This window comes from Pholcus phalangioides, unplaced genomic scaffold, assembly GCF_987345545.1.
Source record: "Pholcus phalangioides strain wild (caught in Gottingen) unplaced genomic scaffold, Ppha-v1.0 ptg000009l_1, whole genome shotgun sequence".
Classification (NCBI taxonomy): domain Eukaryota; kingdom Metazoa; phylum Arthropoda; class Arachnida; order Araneae; family Pholcidae; genus Pholcus; species Pholcus phalangioides.
The window spans coordinates 2,327,953-2,344,870 of NW_028301602.1; the positions used below are offsets into that span (position 1 = coordinate 2,327,953).

At 40.2% G+C, this 16,918-nt stretch overlaps 1 protein-coding gene across 2 annotated transcripts in view; it reads right to left on the reverse strand.

Moving 5' to 3' along the window:
* Positions 1-16,918, reverse strand: part of LOC149081623 (uncharacterized) — an 87,637-nt gene that overhangs the window by 17,464 nt on the left and 53,255 nt on the right. Inside the window, exons 7-8 of one of the 2 annotated variants that reach the window (XM_089237037.1) lie at positions 6,294-6,404; positions 5,466-5,567 (exon numbers count right to left, since the gene is read on the reverse strand). In XM_089237037.1, the coding sequence (XP_089093163.1) occupies positions 5,466-5,567; positions 6,294-6,404 (213 nt within the window). The remainder of the gene's footprint in view (positions 1-5,465; positions 5,568-6,293; positions 6,405-16,918) is intronic. The other variant, XM_089237038.1, reaches the window with a different exon arrangement.

Consider the following 16,918-nt stretch of genomic DNA (forward strand, 5'->3'; position numbering starts at 1 on the left):
TGATGCTCTTAAGACGGCCCTGTCAGCAAGCAAAGCACCACATCGAAAAAAAGTTCTACAGGAAATGATCGAAAGAACTTGCTGTGCATGTGCACCTATTTTCGGCAGACCTGTACCCCCCCCCCCCAAATGCTTACAGTAGACTTTCTCACCCTCTCGGGATAACGTTGAAAACACGGAGAGAAAAAATTCTGAAAGGTCATGTGACCGTCAAAACAATTTAAACCCATTTCTTCGAGACTCCCCATCTGCGTATTCTCAAAAAGAGGCAAACAAATCACCTAAATGTCCACTCTAAATGGTCAGCCATCTCACTGGCAATTTTCGTATACGTCAGCAATCACCCTAAAATTTATGTCTTTTGCGATGACAATATGCTAGAACTGTTACAGCAACGCTTTTTCACTGCATACAAAAATTTTGTGCGCATTTGATGGATTTTTAAAAGTTTCCGAGTTTTAGTCGAAGTGAAAACGTCGAATAATTGAGGTTTTACGTTAAATAAATGAAATATTTTAAAATTAAAATTTATTTGTTGTACTGTTGTTTAAAATTTATTTGTTGTACTGTTGTTTAAAATTTATTTGTTGTACTGTTGTTTAAAATTTATTTGTTGTACTGTTGTTTAAAATTTATTTGTTGTACTGTTGTTTAAAATTTATTTGTTGTACTGTTGTTTAAAATTTATTTGTTGTACTGTTGTTTAAAATTTATTTGTTGTACTGTTGTTTAAAATTTATTTGTTGTACTGTTGTTTAAAATTTATTTGTTGTACTGTTGTTTAAAATTTATTTGTTGTACTGTTGTTTAAAATTTATTTGTTGTACTGTTGTTTAAAATTTATTTGTTGTACTGTTGTTTAAAATTTATTTGTTGTACTGTTGTTTAAAATTTATTTGTTGTACTGTTGTTTAAAATTTATTTGTTGTACTGTTGTTTAAAATTTATTTGTTGTACTGTTGTTTAAAATTTATTTGTTGTACTGTTGTTTAAAATTTATTTGTTGTACTGTTGTTTAAAATTTATTTGTTGTACTGTTGTTTAAAATTTATTTGTTGTACTGTTGTTTAAAATTTATTTGTTGTACTGTTGTTTAAAATTTATTTGTTGTACTGTTGTTTAAAGTGTATTGTTACCAATTGCTACCCAAGTCAAACGTCGTATAAACATGAGTCATAACTAAGTGACGTATGAACGAGGTTACTCTAATTTGTAGATATGCCTATTAAAAATAATCGTTTTTAAACTTTATGAAACACAAGTCAAACATCTCAACTGGCCTCTATGCAGGGCCAAACTCTTCTGACAGATTTATTATAGTTAAATTTTTATTTTGAGCATTAAGAGTTAACAAAAATTCAAATTTTTAGCTTTGCTTACCGTTCTTTTGGGCTAGAACAGTAGGATTCATCCACGTGGGAAAAAAATTACTCCTTTATGTACGCAAACTCGTTCAACTATTTTACTAAAAGATTTCGAACAACTATTTTTTGCAGACGCGAACCGTAAATATTCCTGTTCAACAATATCGTCTGTGAATAGAAGTTGAGGGGAGATGTGTCCTCAAGACAGTACAGCGAATAAAAAAGGCCGATGCGGAATGCAGCTTTTTTCAGAAGCAAGGAAAAACCTTGATTTGTTCGGACTGGGAGAGGGTTACTAGAGCGACCGTGAGCGAAATCGTGATTCAGTACACGTCATTACAGCCATTCCGTACAATACTTTTTGCGGGAAAACGCTTTAAACGAGAAATCTCGATGAGTATCAGTAACAAGAGTTGGCACCAGAGAGTCACAGGACCCAAGGAGGAAAAAGTAATGCGGGATCCACTGTATACAAAAGCTTGCAGCAAAACTGTCTCAGTATCGTAACCCGCCCACGAGAATGGGGCTGGCGGAGCTTCAGTCATGGGGCCTGGACCATTGTCATTTGCCTTTTTCCACACTATTAGTTCTCTATAGAAGGGGTCCGCTGAAGAGCGCAGCCTACGGGCCCCTGTTCCAAGTTGTTGGGGGAGGGGCAGTGCCGTCTTAAGGCATGGGCCCACCCGGGCACGCCCCGGGGGCCTCAAGAGAAAAGGGATCTGGTTGCTATTTTCGAAAATTTGCCTGGTTGGGCCTCGGAGAAATCATTTGGCCCGGGAGCCCATGATGCTCTTGAGACGGCCGTGGGGGGGGGGGTGCTTTATCGGCACCAAGAGGGTATTTTCACTGCGGAATACGACGTCTGTTTACTCCAATTTTCATTCTATCGAGACATTATGGCCTACGAACTGAAACAGCAGGGGTCGTGCGGTAGCCCTGTAGGTCCCTACACGCGCTCGACGACTAGATTAGGATTATTCTAGTGGCTATAGCCCTGAGGTAACAAAATGCTGGTGTTGACGTCTCAGTAGCCATGAGCATCACAATGTCTTTTCCTTCCTAGGAGAACAACTGCCATGAGCCAGGGGGGGTGGGGGCTGTACAATGTTCTTTTCTTCGTTTCCGGGATTTTTTTCCTTCGTTTACTTGTACATGTGTATAGTAAAAAAAATTTCAATGAGATCTCAGGTACGTAGTTAAAGATATCCGTCCATACGAGTACAAATTGATATTAAAGAGTCCTGTCTATTTTCCTATGGGACATATCTGAAAGAAAAAAAAAATCAAAGATCTTTCCACGGGTCCCCGACTCCCGGGCCGGAGCCCTGTCAGCCCATTGGGGTAGAATCACCACTTCTGCCGCTGTGGTGGTCGAGTGGTTATAGTGACGGACTCGCGATGCGAGGATCCGGGTTCGAACCCCACAGTGGTGATCGGCTGAAGTTGGTTTTCTGTGGTTCCCAACTTCAAGGCGCAAATGCGAGCCGATCTCCGTTAAAAAGTCGCCACAGAGCAACAGTCTTACAACGATAAATCATAACACTTCACTCATAGTTACAAAAACTGGTGGCAGATGGCAGCACTACACATAACAAGCATTACAGAGAAAAACTTCGTCAGGTTTTTCACTATACGTACACGCACATTCCTTCATGTAGATTCGTTGGGGGTTCCGCGGGAGGGGGTGTGGGCGGGGTGCATGTGTGGTGTAGCAGTAGTAGGTCGGGCCTCCAAAAAAATGGCTCGGAGATCCATGATGTTCTTAAGTCAGCCACCTCGTTGGGAAATTTGCCTGTTATGGTTAAAATACAAATACAACGCCACATCATTTCATCCATATTCCTCTGCGGAACTTCTAACGAATTGTTACTTGTTGGAATGTGCGTGCATGTGTAGTGAAGCTTTGCGTGAAGTTTGTAATGCTTGTTATGTGTAGTGCCGCCATCTGCCACCAGTTTTTCTAACTATAAGTGAAGTAATGATTGAGTGATTTATCGTTGTAGGCCTGTTGCTCTGTGGCGAGACTTAGGCTCTCATTTGTGCCTCGAAGTTGGGAACCACAGGAAACCAACTTCGAACACCACCGTCACCACAGTGCTGGTCGGCTGAACCCGGATCCTCGCGATCCGAGTCCACTATCACCACAGCGGCGGGGTAGAATCAGCCGGAGCCATTATAGTCTATAACACCATGTGCAGTTAGCGATACTGTAGGTTGTGGCACTTCAAGTTCACCAATTCCATTTTGATAAACCAGGATCAGCGAAATACCGCAAACATTTCCGTTTTTTGCGATCGATGAAAGGCACCTCACCTTTGAATTTTACTTTTTCCATCTTAAAAGCAATTTGTAAGCCACTCCATTCACAAATTTCTTCAAATGAAACTAAAAATAAGATGTGGGTTTTCATGCTCAATTTCACTTTTCTCACGTTCAACTCAGCAAAATGAAAACACAGAAAAGCCTTTTATTTGATGGATGAATCTCGTCAGTAGCAGACTCATTTCTGAAGTATTTGTTCTTGTAAGTAAATGATGATTTTGGTTAATCGCTTCAGCCTGAGTAAAAGCTCAACCGAAAGATTTCATTTCACTAAAAGTAAAAGATTTTTTTTTATTAATACGGCTGAACATGAAGACCTGCTGCTTAAAGCAGATTTTAAAAATATTCAACCATTTTCAAACTTGGTTCTCGAACCAATCATGCGCTAACTATTCAGTGATCTGGTAATGTGGTTTCCACCCCAAATATATTGTGATCAAAAATAAATGTATTTCAGAACTAAGTATTTTCTCAGTGTAGCCGCACGGGCCAGATGTTTATTCTGCTGTATTGTGCAGCTATCTGTGCTGATAATAGATCAACCGATGGCTCTGGACCCATTTGAAAATTTCTCTTCGAAAGATATCCATTTCCAATCCACTGCTGGATGAAGCTTTTAAATTTTTCTATTTGACAAAACTAAGATTACTAAATTATCATGCTTGACTCCAGCCACTTTTCGGATCTCGATAAATCCTTCGTGGGGACGACGCCTCGGATATTTAATACCACGGGGGTACCAATCAGGGCCGGAACTAGAGGGCAATTGCCCCGGGCGGAATTTTTAAGAGAACAGTTACAAAATTATCAAATTTTAAGGTTGTGGGGGCAGCAAAATTCTTACTACCCTGGCGCCAATCCAGAATACTTGCGGTCCATCTGTTGCGAGTCTTCTTGCGATATATGCCCAGACCATTTCCATTTTAAACGTTTAATTCCTTCCAAGATACATCTTTGGGGCTTAACCAAGTGATTAGTTTTCAGTCTCCCCGAGATGCCTAAAATACATGTTTCCATGCTCCTTTGCGTTTGTATAGCCTCGCTTTTGTGCATGCTTCAGTTCCATAAGTCAGTGCTGGTAACGCATACTGATTAAACAATTCTTTTTCAGGCATAGCGCCACGTGGCTCTTCAGAATCGCAGTTCATACCAAAAGTACTCCATATCCCAATTCTGTTCATTTCCATTCTGTTGTCCATGGTAATTTGTCCCAGGTAAGCATAGCTTTCTACTTTGTTGTCGAGCAGGATAATCTTCAAAGCAAAGGAGTTGAACATAACTTTTGCAGATTCATTTTCCAACCCATTAGAATACTTGCTTCCGCCAGTTCTTTTATCACTTTTGCTAATTCGTCTGGATTACTGCTAATACTTATCGGCAAAACTTAAATTGAGAAATTCTCCATCTATTCAAGTTCCTTTCTCATCCCAATCCCTTTTTCTGAACACTTCTCTTGGGGAGAAGATTGTATGAAGATAAATAGCAGGCAGTCTAGTGGTTAGGGAGCTAGCTTCTGACTGCGTTTGGGTTCGAATCCCGGTTCTGGCATTGGATGTCTGCTAACACTAACAAATTCCCTGGACAGATCGTAAAGATCTCTTGGGAATAGTGACGTGACAGTTTTACACGCACACGGGTAAAAGGGCTTATATCCCGGGAGGGACAGAGCCTGGGTCGTGTCTGGTCTGTTGGATCACTTACGTAGAAAATTAACTACATACATTTCATTCAATTTCACCAGTCTATACTACTTGATCACAGCCATAAGACGAGACTTACATTTGCTATAGCAATAGATGATTCTGGTTTCATCACTGTCATCACCACTACATCAAATGTTTTGTCATCAGTAAAAACGAGACCATCTGTCATGGCAATAAGCTGCGTAGCAATAAGATAAAATTGTGAACACTTTGAATAAAATCAATTCAACATTTCTATGAAATACCCACTGTACTAAAGATAACATGCAGTACATTTCGGCACGAAATAGTTTATGCCGAAACATATTTGGAAAGTAGGGATTTGTCTCCTTCGGGAATCAAACCCGGGTCCCCTTGCATACCGGACAAGTGTACTAACCAATACACGGGAGATTCAATTCCCTATAACACGCATTGGTAGCATGAGGTGCTGAGTGGAGACATAGCCTCGTTTTATTACAGCAATTTTGGCCCCAGTTGGTGTTTTTGTATGAAGAGTATTTTTCGGCCCGAAATATACCGAAAGTATTCTCGCTATAAAAACTTGTGTTGAAAAAAATACATCTCTTCATACCAAAACGCCAACTGGGGCGAAAATTGCTGTAATGAAAGGAGGCAGCCGTCTCCTCAGCGTTTCATGCTACCAATACGTGTTATAAGGAATTGAAAGTAGTGTATTGGTTAGCGCACTTGTGTGGTATGCAAGGGGATCAGAGTTCGATTCCTGGAGGAGACGTCACTTCTTTCCAAATACTAGTTTCAGCATAACATCCAGAAAATTCAATTTCTGTTAAAAAAAAAATTGAAGCAAGTTGGAAGGAGGGGAATTTTACACTTAAATGCTTTGAATTAGTCAAGCCCTGGGGTATATTTTTAAATGAACAAAACTGAATTTTGAACTTACATTTTCCACTGCTTCTGCTGAATCAACACACACAAATGTTACATCAGAGTTTTCAAACACTTCCCTCGGCGATTCTCCCAGTTCCGCTCCAGCCTCAACATAATTTTCACACTGAAAAATAATTTAGCATTGCATTGTTTTCTTTGTCGGCTTAGACTATATACACACTTAGTTAAACAGCTTTCCCACTTATGAAGCTTCATAACACTTCCGTTTGTTCCATAACAGAGGGAAATTTTTGTCCCATCTTAATTAACATGTATTACATTTAAACTGTTGCCATCTGTCTTCACGGAAATGAAAGTGGTAGATGCTCCGTCCAAGACGGCCACGCAAGAAAATCGCCGTCTTAGCCCAGTTCCGGCCCGGACTGTCCAATGAACACAGTCATGTTTTCAGACAAGTACAAAATAAAATTATTGAAGATTAACCTAATCTTTAAACGCTCTTTGCAATGAGCGAGATCTATCAAACATAAGATTACCAGTGCAATAAGTTAGTAAGACTAGCCATTTGTAAATTATATACACATTTATCTGGGGGCATGATTGTGCCCCCACCGAGTCAAGCAAAACAAGCACGGCCGTAACATCTTTCTTTAAGCAACATGAGGTACTTTTGAGACGCCAATCTCCATTCTGGAAATGTTCAGGTATGACACTTGGGTCTAGAGCTTTAGAAATTTGAGAAATTTGAACTCAAATGATAGAAATGTGAAATTCAGAAATTCATTGTTCACGTCGCGTACCTCATTGAGTGGTCTCTTCTATCTCGATGCTCAAGTACGTCGGTGTAAAACAAAACAATGAAGTTCTGAATATAATGAATATTCAGAATTAAAACCAAATTCACATATTAAATGGAAATTATTTCATAGGATATTAAAAAAGTGGATTTTTCCTCTAGGGATTAATAAAAATTCAGAATGACAAATTTGGAAACTCACAAAATCGGTAAAAATTCGGTGTATCGATGAAAATACCGAAATGAAATTCTCATTCATTATGCGATTCATTAGAGTTAATGAAAAGTGAAAACCTTGGAAAGGACAATGTTTAATGAAAATTCAAAAAAAAAAAATTTAGGAATTAAACACAGTATTATCAATTATTTCTTTATATAAATAACACATTGATATAATAAACATTTTTCATAAGAGTATGAACTCCATCAAAATAACTGTTTTAAAAACCTCTACCGAATAGGAAGAATCGTGCACGCGAAACACTAAATTCTGCTGCTCAGCTGCAGCGGCAACGAGTGCACGCGATTAGCTTAGTGTAGCCCGGTGTCTCAATTTGCGCTGTCCTTCCGATTGCCGTTGGCTGCAAAATGGAATGCCGCCCTGTAACAAGCTACTCACTAACTTGTTACATTAATTTGTAGTTAAATTTTAATGAAGACTTTTATAATATTATTTTATTTACGACGCCAGACAGTCTGGGAACTGGGTTGGACTTTTATTCAGATATCGTGTATAGAAATAGGTGAGGCACCTATATGCACAGGTGTTACCTCCAACGCCTTTTGCAGATTCTCAGAATTGACCCTGCCCTTTGGGCAGTGGTACCTTGAGAAGGAGTGGCAGATGGATTTATCATTGGTATGTAGACATCAGGGCAGCAGCGGGATTCCAGTAAGGGATTCTAGTCTGGGACCCAAAGGGGAGGGGGGTGTGACGTTTAGGAGACGGAACCAATGAGAGGGAAATAGGAATTTGGACGAGAAGGTGGTTGAAAGAACGAACTGGTCTTGATGAGAGGTGGTTGTCCGGTTTTGGGGTAAAAGTGGAAGGAACGGAACATGTCGAAAGCCTGGGGTAAGTCTTGACCTATTGCTTTCTCCATTCCTCTCGCTCAAGGAGTAGCAGCATAAAACATGTACCGATTTATAAGTATGTAATTTTATAACATCCTCATATACATTTGTTAAAGCCGTAAATAATCTTTTACTCCGACCCGAGGACTAGGGTTGAATAATTGAGTGGTATTACAGTGTATACTTTTTCCCGGGTACTCTCAATAACTTTGTTTTCCTTCCATTTGGGCCTATTGTTGTAGTGTTAGTGTTTTGAGATAGTTAGCTAATTCTAATAAGTATAAATTGTACTTCGTAGCTTAATACTTTTTTTTAGAGGGTGGTGTTGTATTATTTATATACATATTTTATTCTTCGTGATTTAGTGCTGAGCATTCTACTTTACGTAATTTTTTCGTATAATCTCTTACGTATATTTTGCATAGTAATGTATTTTACATTATTTTAATTTCCAGTTAACGTTTCTCATTTTCCTATTTTTAGTAATTATTATCTAGCTTTAGCAATAGTGTTAGTATGCCTCGACCTCGACTAGTGTAGAGCTTGTGACGGGAGGTTTCCCTGGTCTAGGGGTATAGTAGCTGATAGTTTCAATTGTAAAGGGTGCTTGTATAGGAAAAGGCTGGAACTCTAGGTCGAAGCTTTACGGGAAAAAGTTAGGGTGCTAGAGGGCCCGGTTATAACGGAGCCTCTGGTCGTCGAGCCATCTGTTGATGAAGAAGCAATCTCCACGAACAACGACATTTTAGAGGGCGAATGGGTGGTCGTGGATGAGGTAGAGGGGGATAGTGATAGGGGTTCAATCATCGGCGATTCTATGGTTAGGGAACTTGGGAGCCGAGTGTGTAGGGATTTTCGGGCTGTTGTCTTTCTGGGGGGAAGATTGGCAACGTTCGAGACGTTTTTCATCGCCGAAAGTTGCCCTTGCGGGTGATTCTGTGGGTGGGAACAAATCAGGTAGAGCGAATATTAGTGAGTGTCAGAATACCGGGATTTACTATTATCCGCTAGGGAGGGGGGGTTCAGATGTGGCAGTGATTCCAGTGCTGCCAAGGGGTAGTAGGGGATATAGGAGTAGGATCCACCAATTCAATATAGGCCTGAAGGACATTGGCTCCTCACTTGGGGTCACGTTCTTGGAGCTTCCCGCATTTACCGATAGGTGGCTTCGTTCGGATGGGATCCATCTAAATAAGAGGGGTCTGGGAGGTTTACGATAGTCTTAGGTCAGGTTTTTTTACTCCCAGACCACGTAGTCGGGAATGCGGGTTAGTTAATGATAATCACAACAGTACTGACTTGAAATTACCCACCTCTGACTTGGATGGCTTCTCGATTGACAACAAACCACCGGGCAAATTAAAATGTGTGTTAATAAATGCCAGGAGCTTGGGTAACAAGAAAGATTTTTTAGAAACTATGATAGTTGTGGAGGACTTGGATCTTATAGCCATTACAGAATCTTGGGCAAACGATGGGGATGAATCTTTCTTACACATCTCAGGATACGATACTTTTTTGAGAAATAGATCTGATAGGAAAGGGGGTGGAGTATTGATATACGTGAAATCCTGTTTGAAGGCTAGAGAGTAACGTGCAGAGAAGTGATATTGAAACCATATGGGTTGAACTTGAGAACAAAAGACGTCATAAACTTATTGTTGGGGTTTGTTACAATCCACCGAATAGGGATCAAAACTACATTGCCAAAATGCATGATGAAATTTCCTACATGTGTAAGCGAAAGAGGGCTCTCATACTAGGGGATTTCAATTACCCGGGTATTGATTGGGAGAACCTTTCATATGGAAATCAGTATGAAAGAGACTTTCTTAAGTTGGTGCTCGAAGATTTTTTGTATCAGCATGTATCAGAAGCCACTAGGGATACTGCTATTTTGGATTTAGTTCTTACTAGTTCTGAGGATCTAGTTGAACATGTTTCGGTGGGTGAAGAGTTTTCTTCCAGTGATCATCGTATCGTCAGATTTCACTAACTTTTCCTCGGGTAAGGTTGATAACAAGACTGGTTTCTTGTTTTCGGAGAACTTTGATGTTTTGCGAAGGTTAGCGGAAGTTTTCAAAGACCGGTTGGAATCAGTAGGGGTGGTAAGTCAATGGGAAGAATTTAGTACGAAGCTGTCCTCAGGGTATGACGTCGTGCAAAACATTGTTCGAAAAAAGCGTGTTTGTACATCACACCCTCTATGGTTCACGGATAGCGTGCGGAACCTTTATCTTGAAAAAAGAGCATTCAGAGTATAAAAGTGGACGAGATGACCTATCATTTTTTTTACTGATAAAAGACTGTTGAAGAAAGCGATAAGGGATAGTAAAAAGGAAGTTGAATCTAGGTTGGCAGATAACATTGGCTCTGACCCAAAATCATTTTTCGATACGTCAATAATGGATGTAAGGGGGCAGTTGTCCCCCTCTCGATAGGAGGTAGAGAGCAATGTAGGCATGTGTAGTGCTTTCAATGACTTTTTCGCGTCAGTTTTTAATGGAGATAATGATATTCGATATACGGGTGTTGCATGGGGTAATAAAACCCTCAACGATATTCAAGTAGAAGACGTGGAGGTCCTAAATCTTCTAAGAAATGTATGTGCAAGCAAAGCACCAGGAGATATCTATCCCAGGGTTCTCGGGGAAGGTGCTAATGAATTGTTGGGGCCAGTCGCACAGATATGCAGGAGTAGTGTTGCTGAGGGTATCGTCCCGAGAGATTGGAAACTGGCTAACGTTGTTCCGATATTTAAGAAGGGTAGTAGAGAAGTGGCGTCTAATTATCGTCCAGTGAGTTTGACGAGCTCCCTCTCGAAAATTTTGGAAATTATCATCAAAAGGCAGTTTGTGAAGTGGATAGACGAGAATAATGTATTGTCGAATAATCAGCATGGGTTCAGGAAGGGGGAAGTCATGTGCCGCTGTGGTGGTCGAGTGGTTATAGTGCCGGACTCGTGATGCGAGGATCCGGGTTCGAACCCCACAGTGGTGGTCGGCTGAAGTTGGTTTTCTGTGGTTCGCAACTTCAAGGCGCAAATGCGAGCCGATCTCCCCGTTAAAAAGTCTCGCCACAGAGAGCAACAGTCCTACAACGGTAAATCATTCAACCATAACACTTCACTCATGATGACAGTACTACACATAACAAGCATTACACAGAAACAAACTTTACGTCAGGTTGCACTACACGTACAAGCACATTCCCGCATGTACCGATTCGTTGGGGGTTCGTTGGGGGGTTCCGCGGGGGGGGGGTGCATGTGTGGTGTAGCAGTAGTAGGTAGGGCCTCCAAAAAAAAAAGGGTCGGGGATCCATGATGTTAAGTCAGCCACCTCGTTGGGCAATTTGCCTGTTGTGGCGTTGTATTTGTATTTAACCTCTTTTGCTTCTATGATTACGTGACTAAGGCTTTGGGTAAGAGCAAAAATGTCGACGTTGTTTACCTTGATTTCCAGAAGGCATTCGATCGGGTCCAACATGGCAAACTCTTGAAGCGTTTACACGAGATTGGAATAGGGGGCAACTTGCTGAATTGGATAGAATCGTGGTTAAGAGATAGGTCGCAACGAGTTATGGTGAACGGGGAATTCTCTGGTTGGACAGACGTCACAAGTGGAGTTCCTCAGGGAAGTGTCCTTGGCCCCATACTTTTTCACTTTTTATCGACAAACTCGATCAGGGTATCGATGGAATTACTAGCAAATTCGCAGATGATGTGAAGCTAATGGGGGTAATCGGAAATGAAAGCGATAGGGAGTTGCTCCAGACCAACTTAAACAAGATTGCAGCATGGGCAAATCGATGGAGCATGACGTTTAGCGTAGATAAGTGCATGGTCGCTCATTTTTTTTCGAACAACCCACGGTTCTCTTACGAGTTGAATGGTGTCACTATCCCGGATGCAACTAGAGTCACCGATTTGGGAATTCTCATTGACGAGCGACTTAGGTTTTCTGAACATTGTTCAGCGGTTGTCAAAAAAGCGAATACAATGCTTGGTCTCATTTTCAAAAAGGTCTCTTCGCGTTCTCCTAAAGTCATTCTTCCGCTTTCTCGAGGCTTAGTTCGTCCTGCACTGGAGTATGCTGTAAGGTTTTAGAGACCATACCTACAGAGGGACATAGACTTGGTTGAAGGGGTGCAGAGAAGAGCTACGCGTGTCCTTATTGGCACACAGGGCTTGAGTTATGAAGCGAGACTTCATTTTTTGAATATGTTTACATTGGATGAACGCAGGTGTAGAGGAGATATGATCGAAGTGTTCAAAATTTTCAATGGGATGGATAGGATGGACCATGAACTTTTAGTACACCGCCAATCGACTGCTTTTACAAGGGGACACCAGTATCGATTGGTGAGGGACAATGCAAGGTTATGGTGTCGCAGGGAATTTTTCTCCAATAGGGTTGTTAATAAATGGAATAGCTTACCCCCGGAGGTAGTAAATTGTAACACAATTGACACGTTTAAAAAGAAATACGATAAACATGTTGGGGTAAATCGAGAAGCTATCCATACTTAGAATAAGACAACCATAATTATTCCTTATGGGCGTTGTATAATATTTTATCATGTGTATATATTGTTTATAATTTGTGTTAATTGCATTTTTAATGGGGTTGCTGTATTTATATTTTTATGGGCATCTTTTTATCAGCCACCTCGTTGGGCATTTTGCCTGTTGTGGCGTTGTATTTGTATTAATTGGTATCTCTAGTATCAGCTGCAGATGCGGAGAGCAGCTCTGGGACATAAATGGTGCCGCTGACCTTGCCATGACATATATTCATTGAGGTTTCGCGAAAATTCATTCGTTCAAATATTTTAATACACAGTGAAGTAAATTTTTGAATTATTTGTTTTTATATTTACATATTGTATTTATATTTGACATGGCAATGAACGAACTTAGTAATGGTTCACGTTCGCAATCGAGTACAACTCCTGGTTATATATCATTACTTCCAATGTTTAGTGGGTCTGAGGCAGATTTTCCGGCGTCCTATTTCATTTGGCAGTTAGAAATAGCTGATTTAGCGGGTTGGAATTCGAAGAGAAAATTGTGCTGAAATCTAAATTACGCGGAAAAGCTGCTGAATTTCTGGCAAATAATCCAGAATTAAGGGTAGAGCAAAATTTTTCGACATTCAAGAAAGCATTTTTAGAATTTCATGAACAGGAACTCCCTCTAGTTCATATATTAAGAGAATTTACGTTTTGTCAGCAGAAAAAAGGGGCGACGAGAGAATGCTTTTAGAATACGCAGGGCAGTTTTTGGTCTCTTACAGAGCGATGGTGAATCCAATGCAGCAGCAGAAAAATTGGCTGATAGAACACGGCTGTCCCAATTTCTCGCGGGGCTGACCCCAACTATACAGCTGCCGGTTATGAATCAAAACTCAGCAGATTTTGATAAGGCGGCAATGCGTACTGCACTAATTGAGGGAAATAAAGTTTTGTCTAAATCACATTGTGAGGTGAATGCATCGAGTGCACAAAATGTAGAAACCTTAAATTCTAAAATTATCGAGGAATTATTAGCCACAGTTCTCCACCAGTCTCAGAGACAGGGGGGAGTTGATTGAGAAATTAACTGAGGAACTTGCACAGGTAAAAGCTTTAATGTCTGTCTCGCCTTTCGCACGTCCTTCTCGAGACAATAGATACAGAAGAGATTTGAATCAGATTCAATGGCAATCAGGTACTAGCCATTGCGTGCTATATCTGTGGGGGACTAAGATTTTGTCCGAGAGCCGGACACCAACGCACCCAGCAGTTAAATACCAACAATTTCTCCGGAGCAAATTATTTTTCACCAAACACGACCGGGCAAAATTTCCATGGAGGTGAAGTTTTTCAAGGAAATCCCGTGAACCAAAATTTTGAACGAAACCAGCAGGGACCTCCGACAAACAACTGACAATCAAGTGGAAAATCCAGTAGCTCGCCGTTCGGTCCCGACGTGTCACGCAACGTCTTCCAATGTACAGGTTTTTCCCCTTCCTATTATAAAAGTAAATGCTTACGATGAAACGTTTTCAGCATTATGTGACTGGTTCCTCTATTTCTCTGATTACAAGTAGTCTCATGAATAAATTACTTAAGGGTAAAGAAGGCGTAAAGATAGATAATGATATTCAAATAAGGTGTTACAGGGAAAATTATAAAGGCATGTTATATTGTACCGATCAGTTTGAATAACTTGCGTTAATCAAAAGGTATGACATTGAAAATAGTTTAAGTAACGAGTACGAAGCAATTTTAGGTTACGATTTTTTAAAAAAATGGAAGATTTGTTAGATTCTGAGAAAGGTATACTATGTAATAAAAATGTTATAGCTACATTGTTGGATCGGGAAGAAATTGTCAAAACATTAACGTTGACAAAGAAATTGCGAGTTCCTACTCGTGCACAAAAGGTCATTTCAGTAGCCACTGCAGAGTTCCCAGTCGGTAGTGAAATTCTCATCACACCCCTTGACAAACAATAGTGATATTAGAATTGCTCATTCGGTAGGCACAGTAGATGACCAAGGAAAAGTTAAGATATTAGAAATTAACATGTCCGAGGTAACCAGTCACTTAAATAAAAGTATGAAATTAGGAACTGCTCGAGCTTTTGTCCTCAAATTGTTTGGAAGAACCAGTGCCCTTGACAAAAAAATTTACCCCCCCCCCTTATCTGGAAAAGATTAATTTAGGCGATGTGCCTGAGGAGCTTAGCGTTCATTTCTTAAGCAATAGTGATATTTTTGCCCGAGACATTACGGAGTTGGGTCGCACATCTTTAGCAACCCACAAAATTCCTTGGAATGGTCAACCTATTCAGGCGTCACCGAAATACCGTACACCTTATGCCCTCAGAGGGGAACTAAAACGTCAAATAAATGATATGTTAGAGGTAGATATTATATCGAAATGCGTAAGCTCTTGCCCAGCTCCGACTTTGATGGTGAAAAAACAAGGTGGATATAGGATGTGTGGATTTGCGACGCACAAACATGGCAATTGAAAATGACAGTTATGCTCTACCATTACTTCAATACATTAGCACAACTCGATGGTGCACAAATTTTTTAGTAGTTCAGACCTAACGTCTTCATATTATCAACTAGAAGTTGCACCAGAAGATAGACCGAAGTTAGCGTTTTGGAACGAGGGGGTTTTCCCAATTTAACACTGCTGATGGGATTAAAAACTGCCCCTTCTGCGTTTCAGCGAATGGCTGATGCATTCATTTCCGAACTTCATGATAAAATATTGGTTTTATCGACGATGTGCTTATAGCGTCAAAAACTGCTGAAGAACACTTACATAAACTTCACAAGGTTTTTGAAATGTTGCGCAAATATAATTTACGGTTAGCACCTCAGAAATGAGAGTTCTTTCGTGCCGAAATAAAGTATTTGGGCCATATTATTGGATCACGGCATTCGACCACATGACGATAATGTGAAAGCCATTGTTGATTTCCCAGCCCCTGAAACAGTCAAAGAAGTTAGGAGATTCCTCGGCATGTGCGGATTTTTTACAAGTCATATCCCATATTACGCGTTGAATGCTAAGCCGTTAACAGATTCAACTACGAAAGGAGTTAACTTCCGATGGACTGAAGTTGAGCAGAATGCCTTCCAACATTTAAAAGCTGCTCTAATCAGTCCTCCCGTTTTAGCATATCCAAAATTTGATGAACACTTATCTCGGATGTGATGCTTCTAAAATAGCCATTTCTGCATATTTATATCAAATACATGAAGGTCCTAGACCAATAGCATTTATGTCAAGAAAACTGAAACCTCCAGAGAAAAATTACCCGGCTATTGAATTAGAGCTATTAGCAATCGTGGAGGGTATCAATTATTTCCGCTCATACCTTATAGGCAGACACTTCACTGTGGAATCAGACCACAAACCATTGAAATACCTTTTGTCTTTGAAGCAGCCCGACTACCCTTTCCAACTTTTATCAGTAGACATCATGGGACCATTTCCTACTACAGAAAGGGGAAAATAAATATATATTTGTTATGGACAATTTTTCTCGATTTATAGAAGCGGTGGCATTACCAAACACGAGGTCTCAAACGTTAGCAGACACCTTTGATTCGGAAATCGTTTGTAGATACGGTAAGCCCGATTACGTTCCAAGTGATAGAGGTGCAAATTTGCACGCATCTGTATTCAAGGAAATGTTAGATAAATTAAACATTCGGCAATTAACACTAGAACCGCGGAGTGGGTCAATTTGACCCAAATCAAACTTAGTTTTCATTTATCTCGAAAACTTATTAGCAGGTGTTAATAAAATTTTCGTGAATTATTCATATCAGTCACGAAATTTGTTTATCTTCATATTTCGTGCTTGAGTTATAAGCACTTATACCTAGAACCGCGGTTTGGGTCATTTTGACCCAACGTACTATTCTATACGAAAAAAGGGGTGTAGAATTTTCTTGGAAGTGGTTACCCTTTCTAAAAAGTATTTCTAAATGGAGATAGTGAAGAATAAAGGTCTTTCAAGGTCAACGCCAATTCATTGTCAGAGCAGATTTTTCTTCAATGGTGGAATGGGAGACACAAGTAGAGCTAATTTTTTTCCTTTGTAAACTTGAATACCTGGAATTCTGACGGGACTCAAGATTTTGGGAGTGTAAAAGTTTAACTCTGGAAAAAACGAGTAGTTGAAATTTCTGGAGACAAACGATGCCACAGAAAAATAAAATTCTGGACTGCACCAAATAAGTTTTGAATTTATTTCCAAATCTTGGGAAGTGTCAGCGTCCAACGAATCTCAGAGC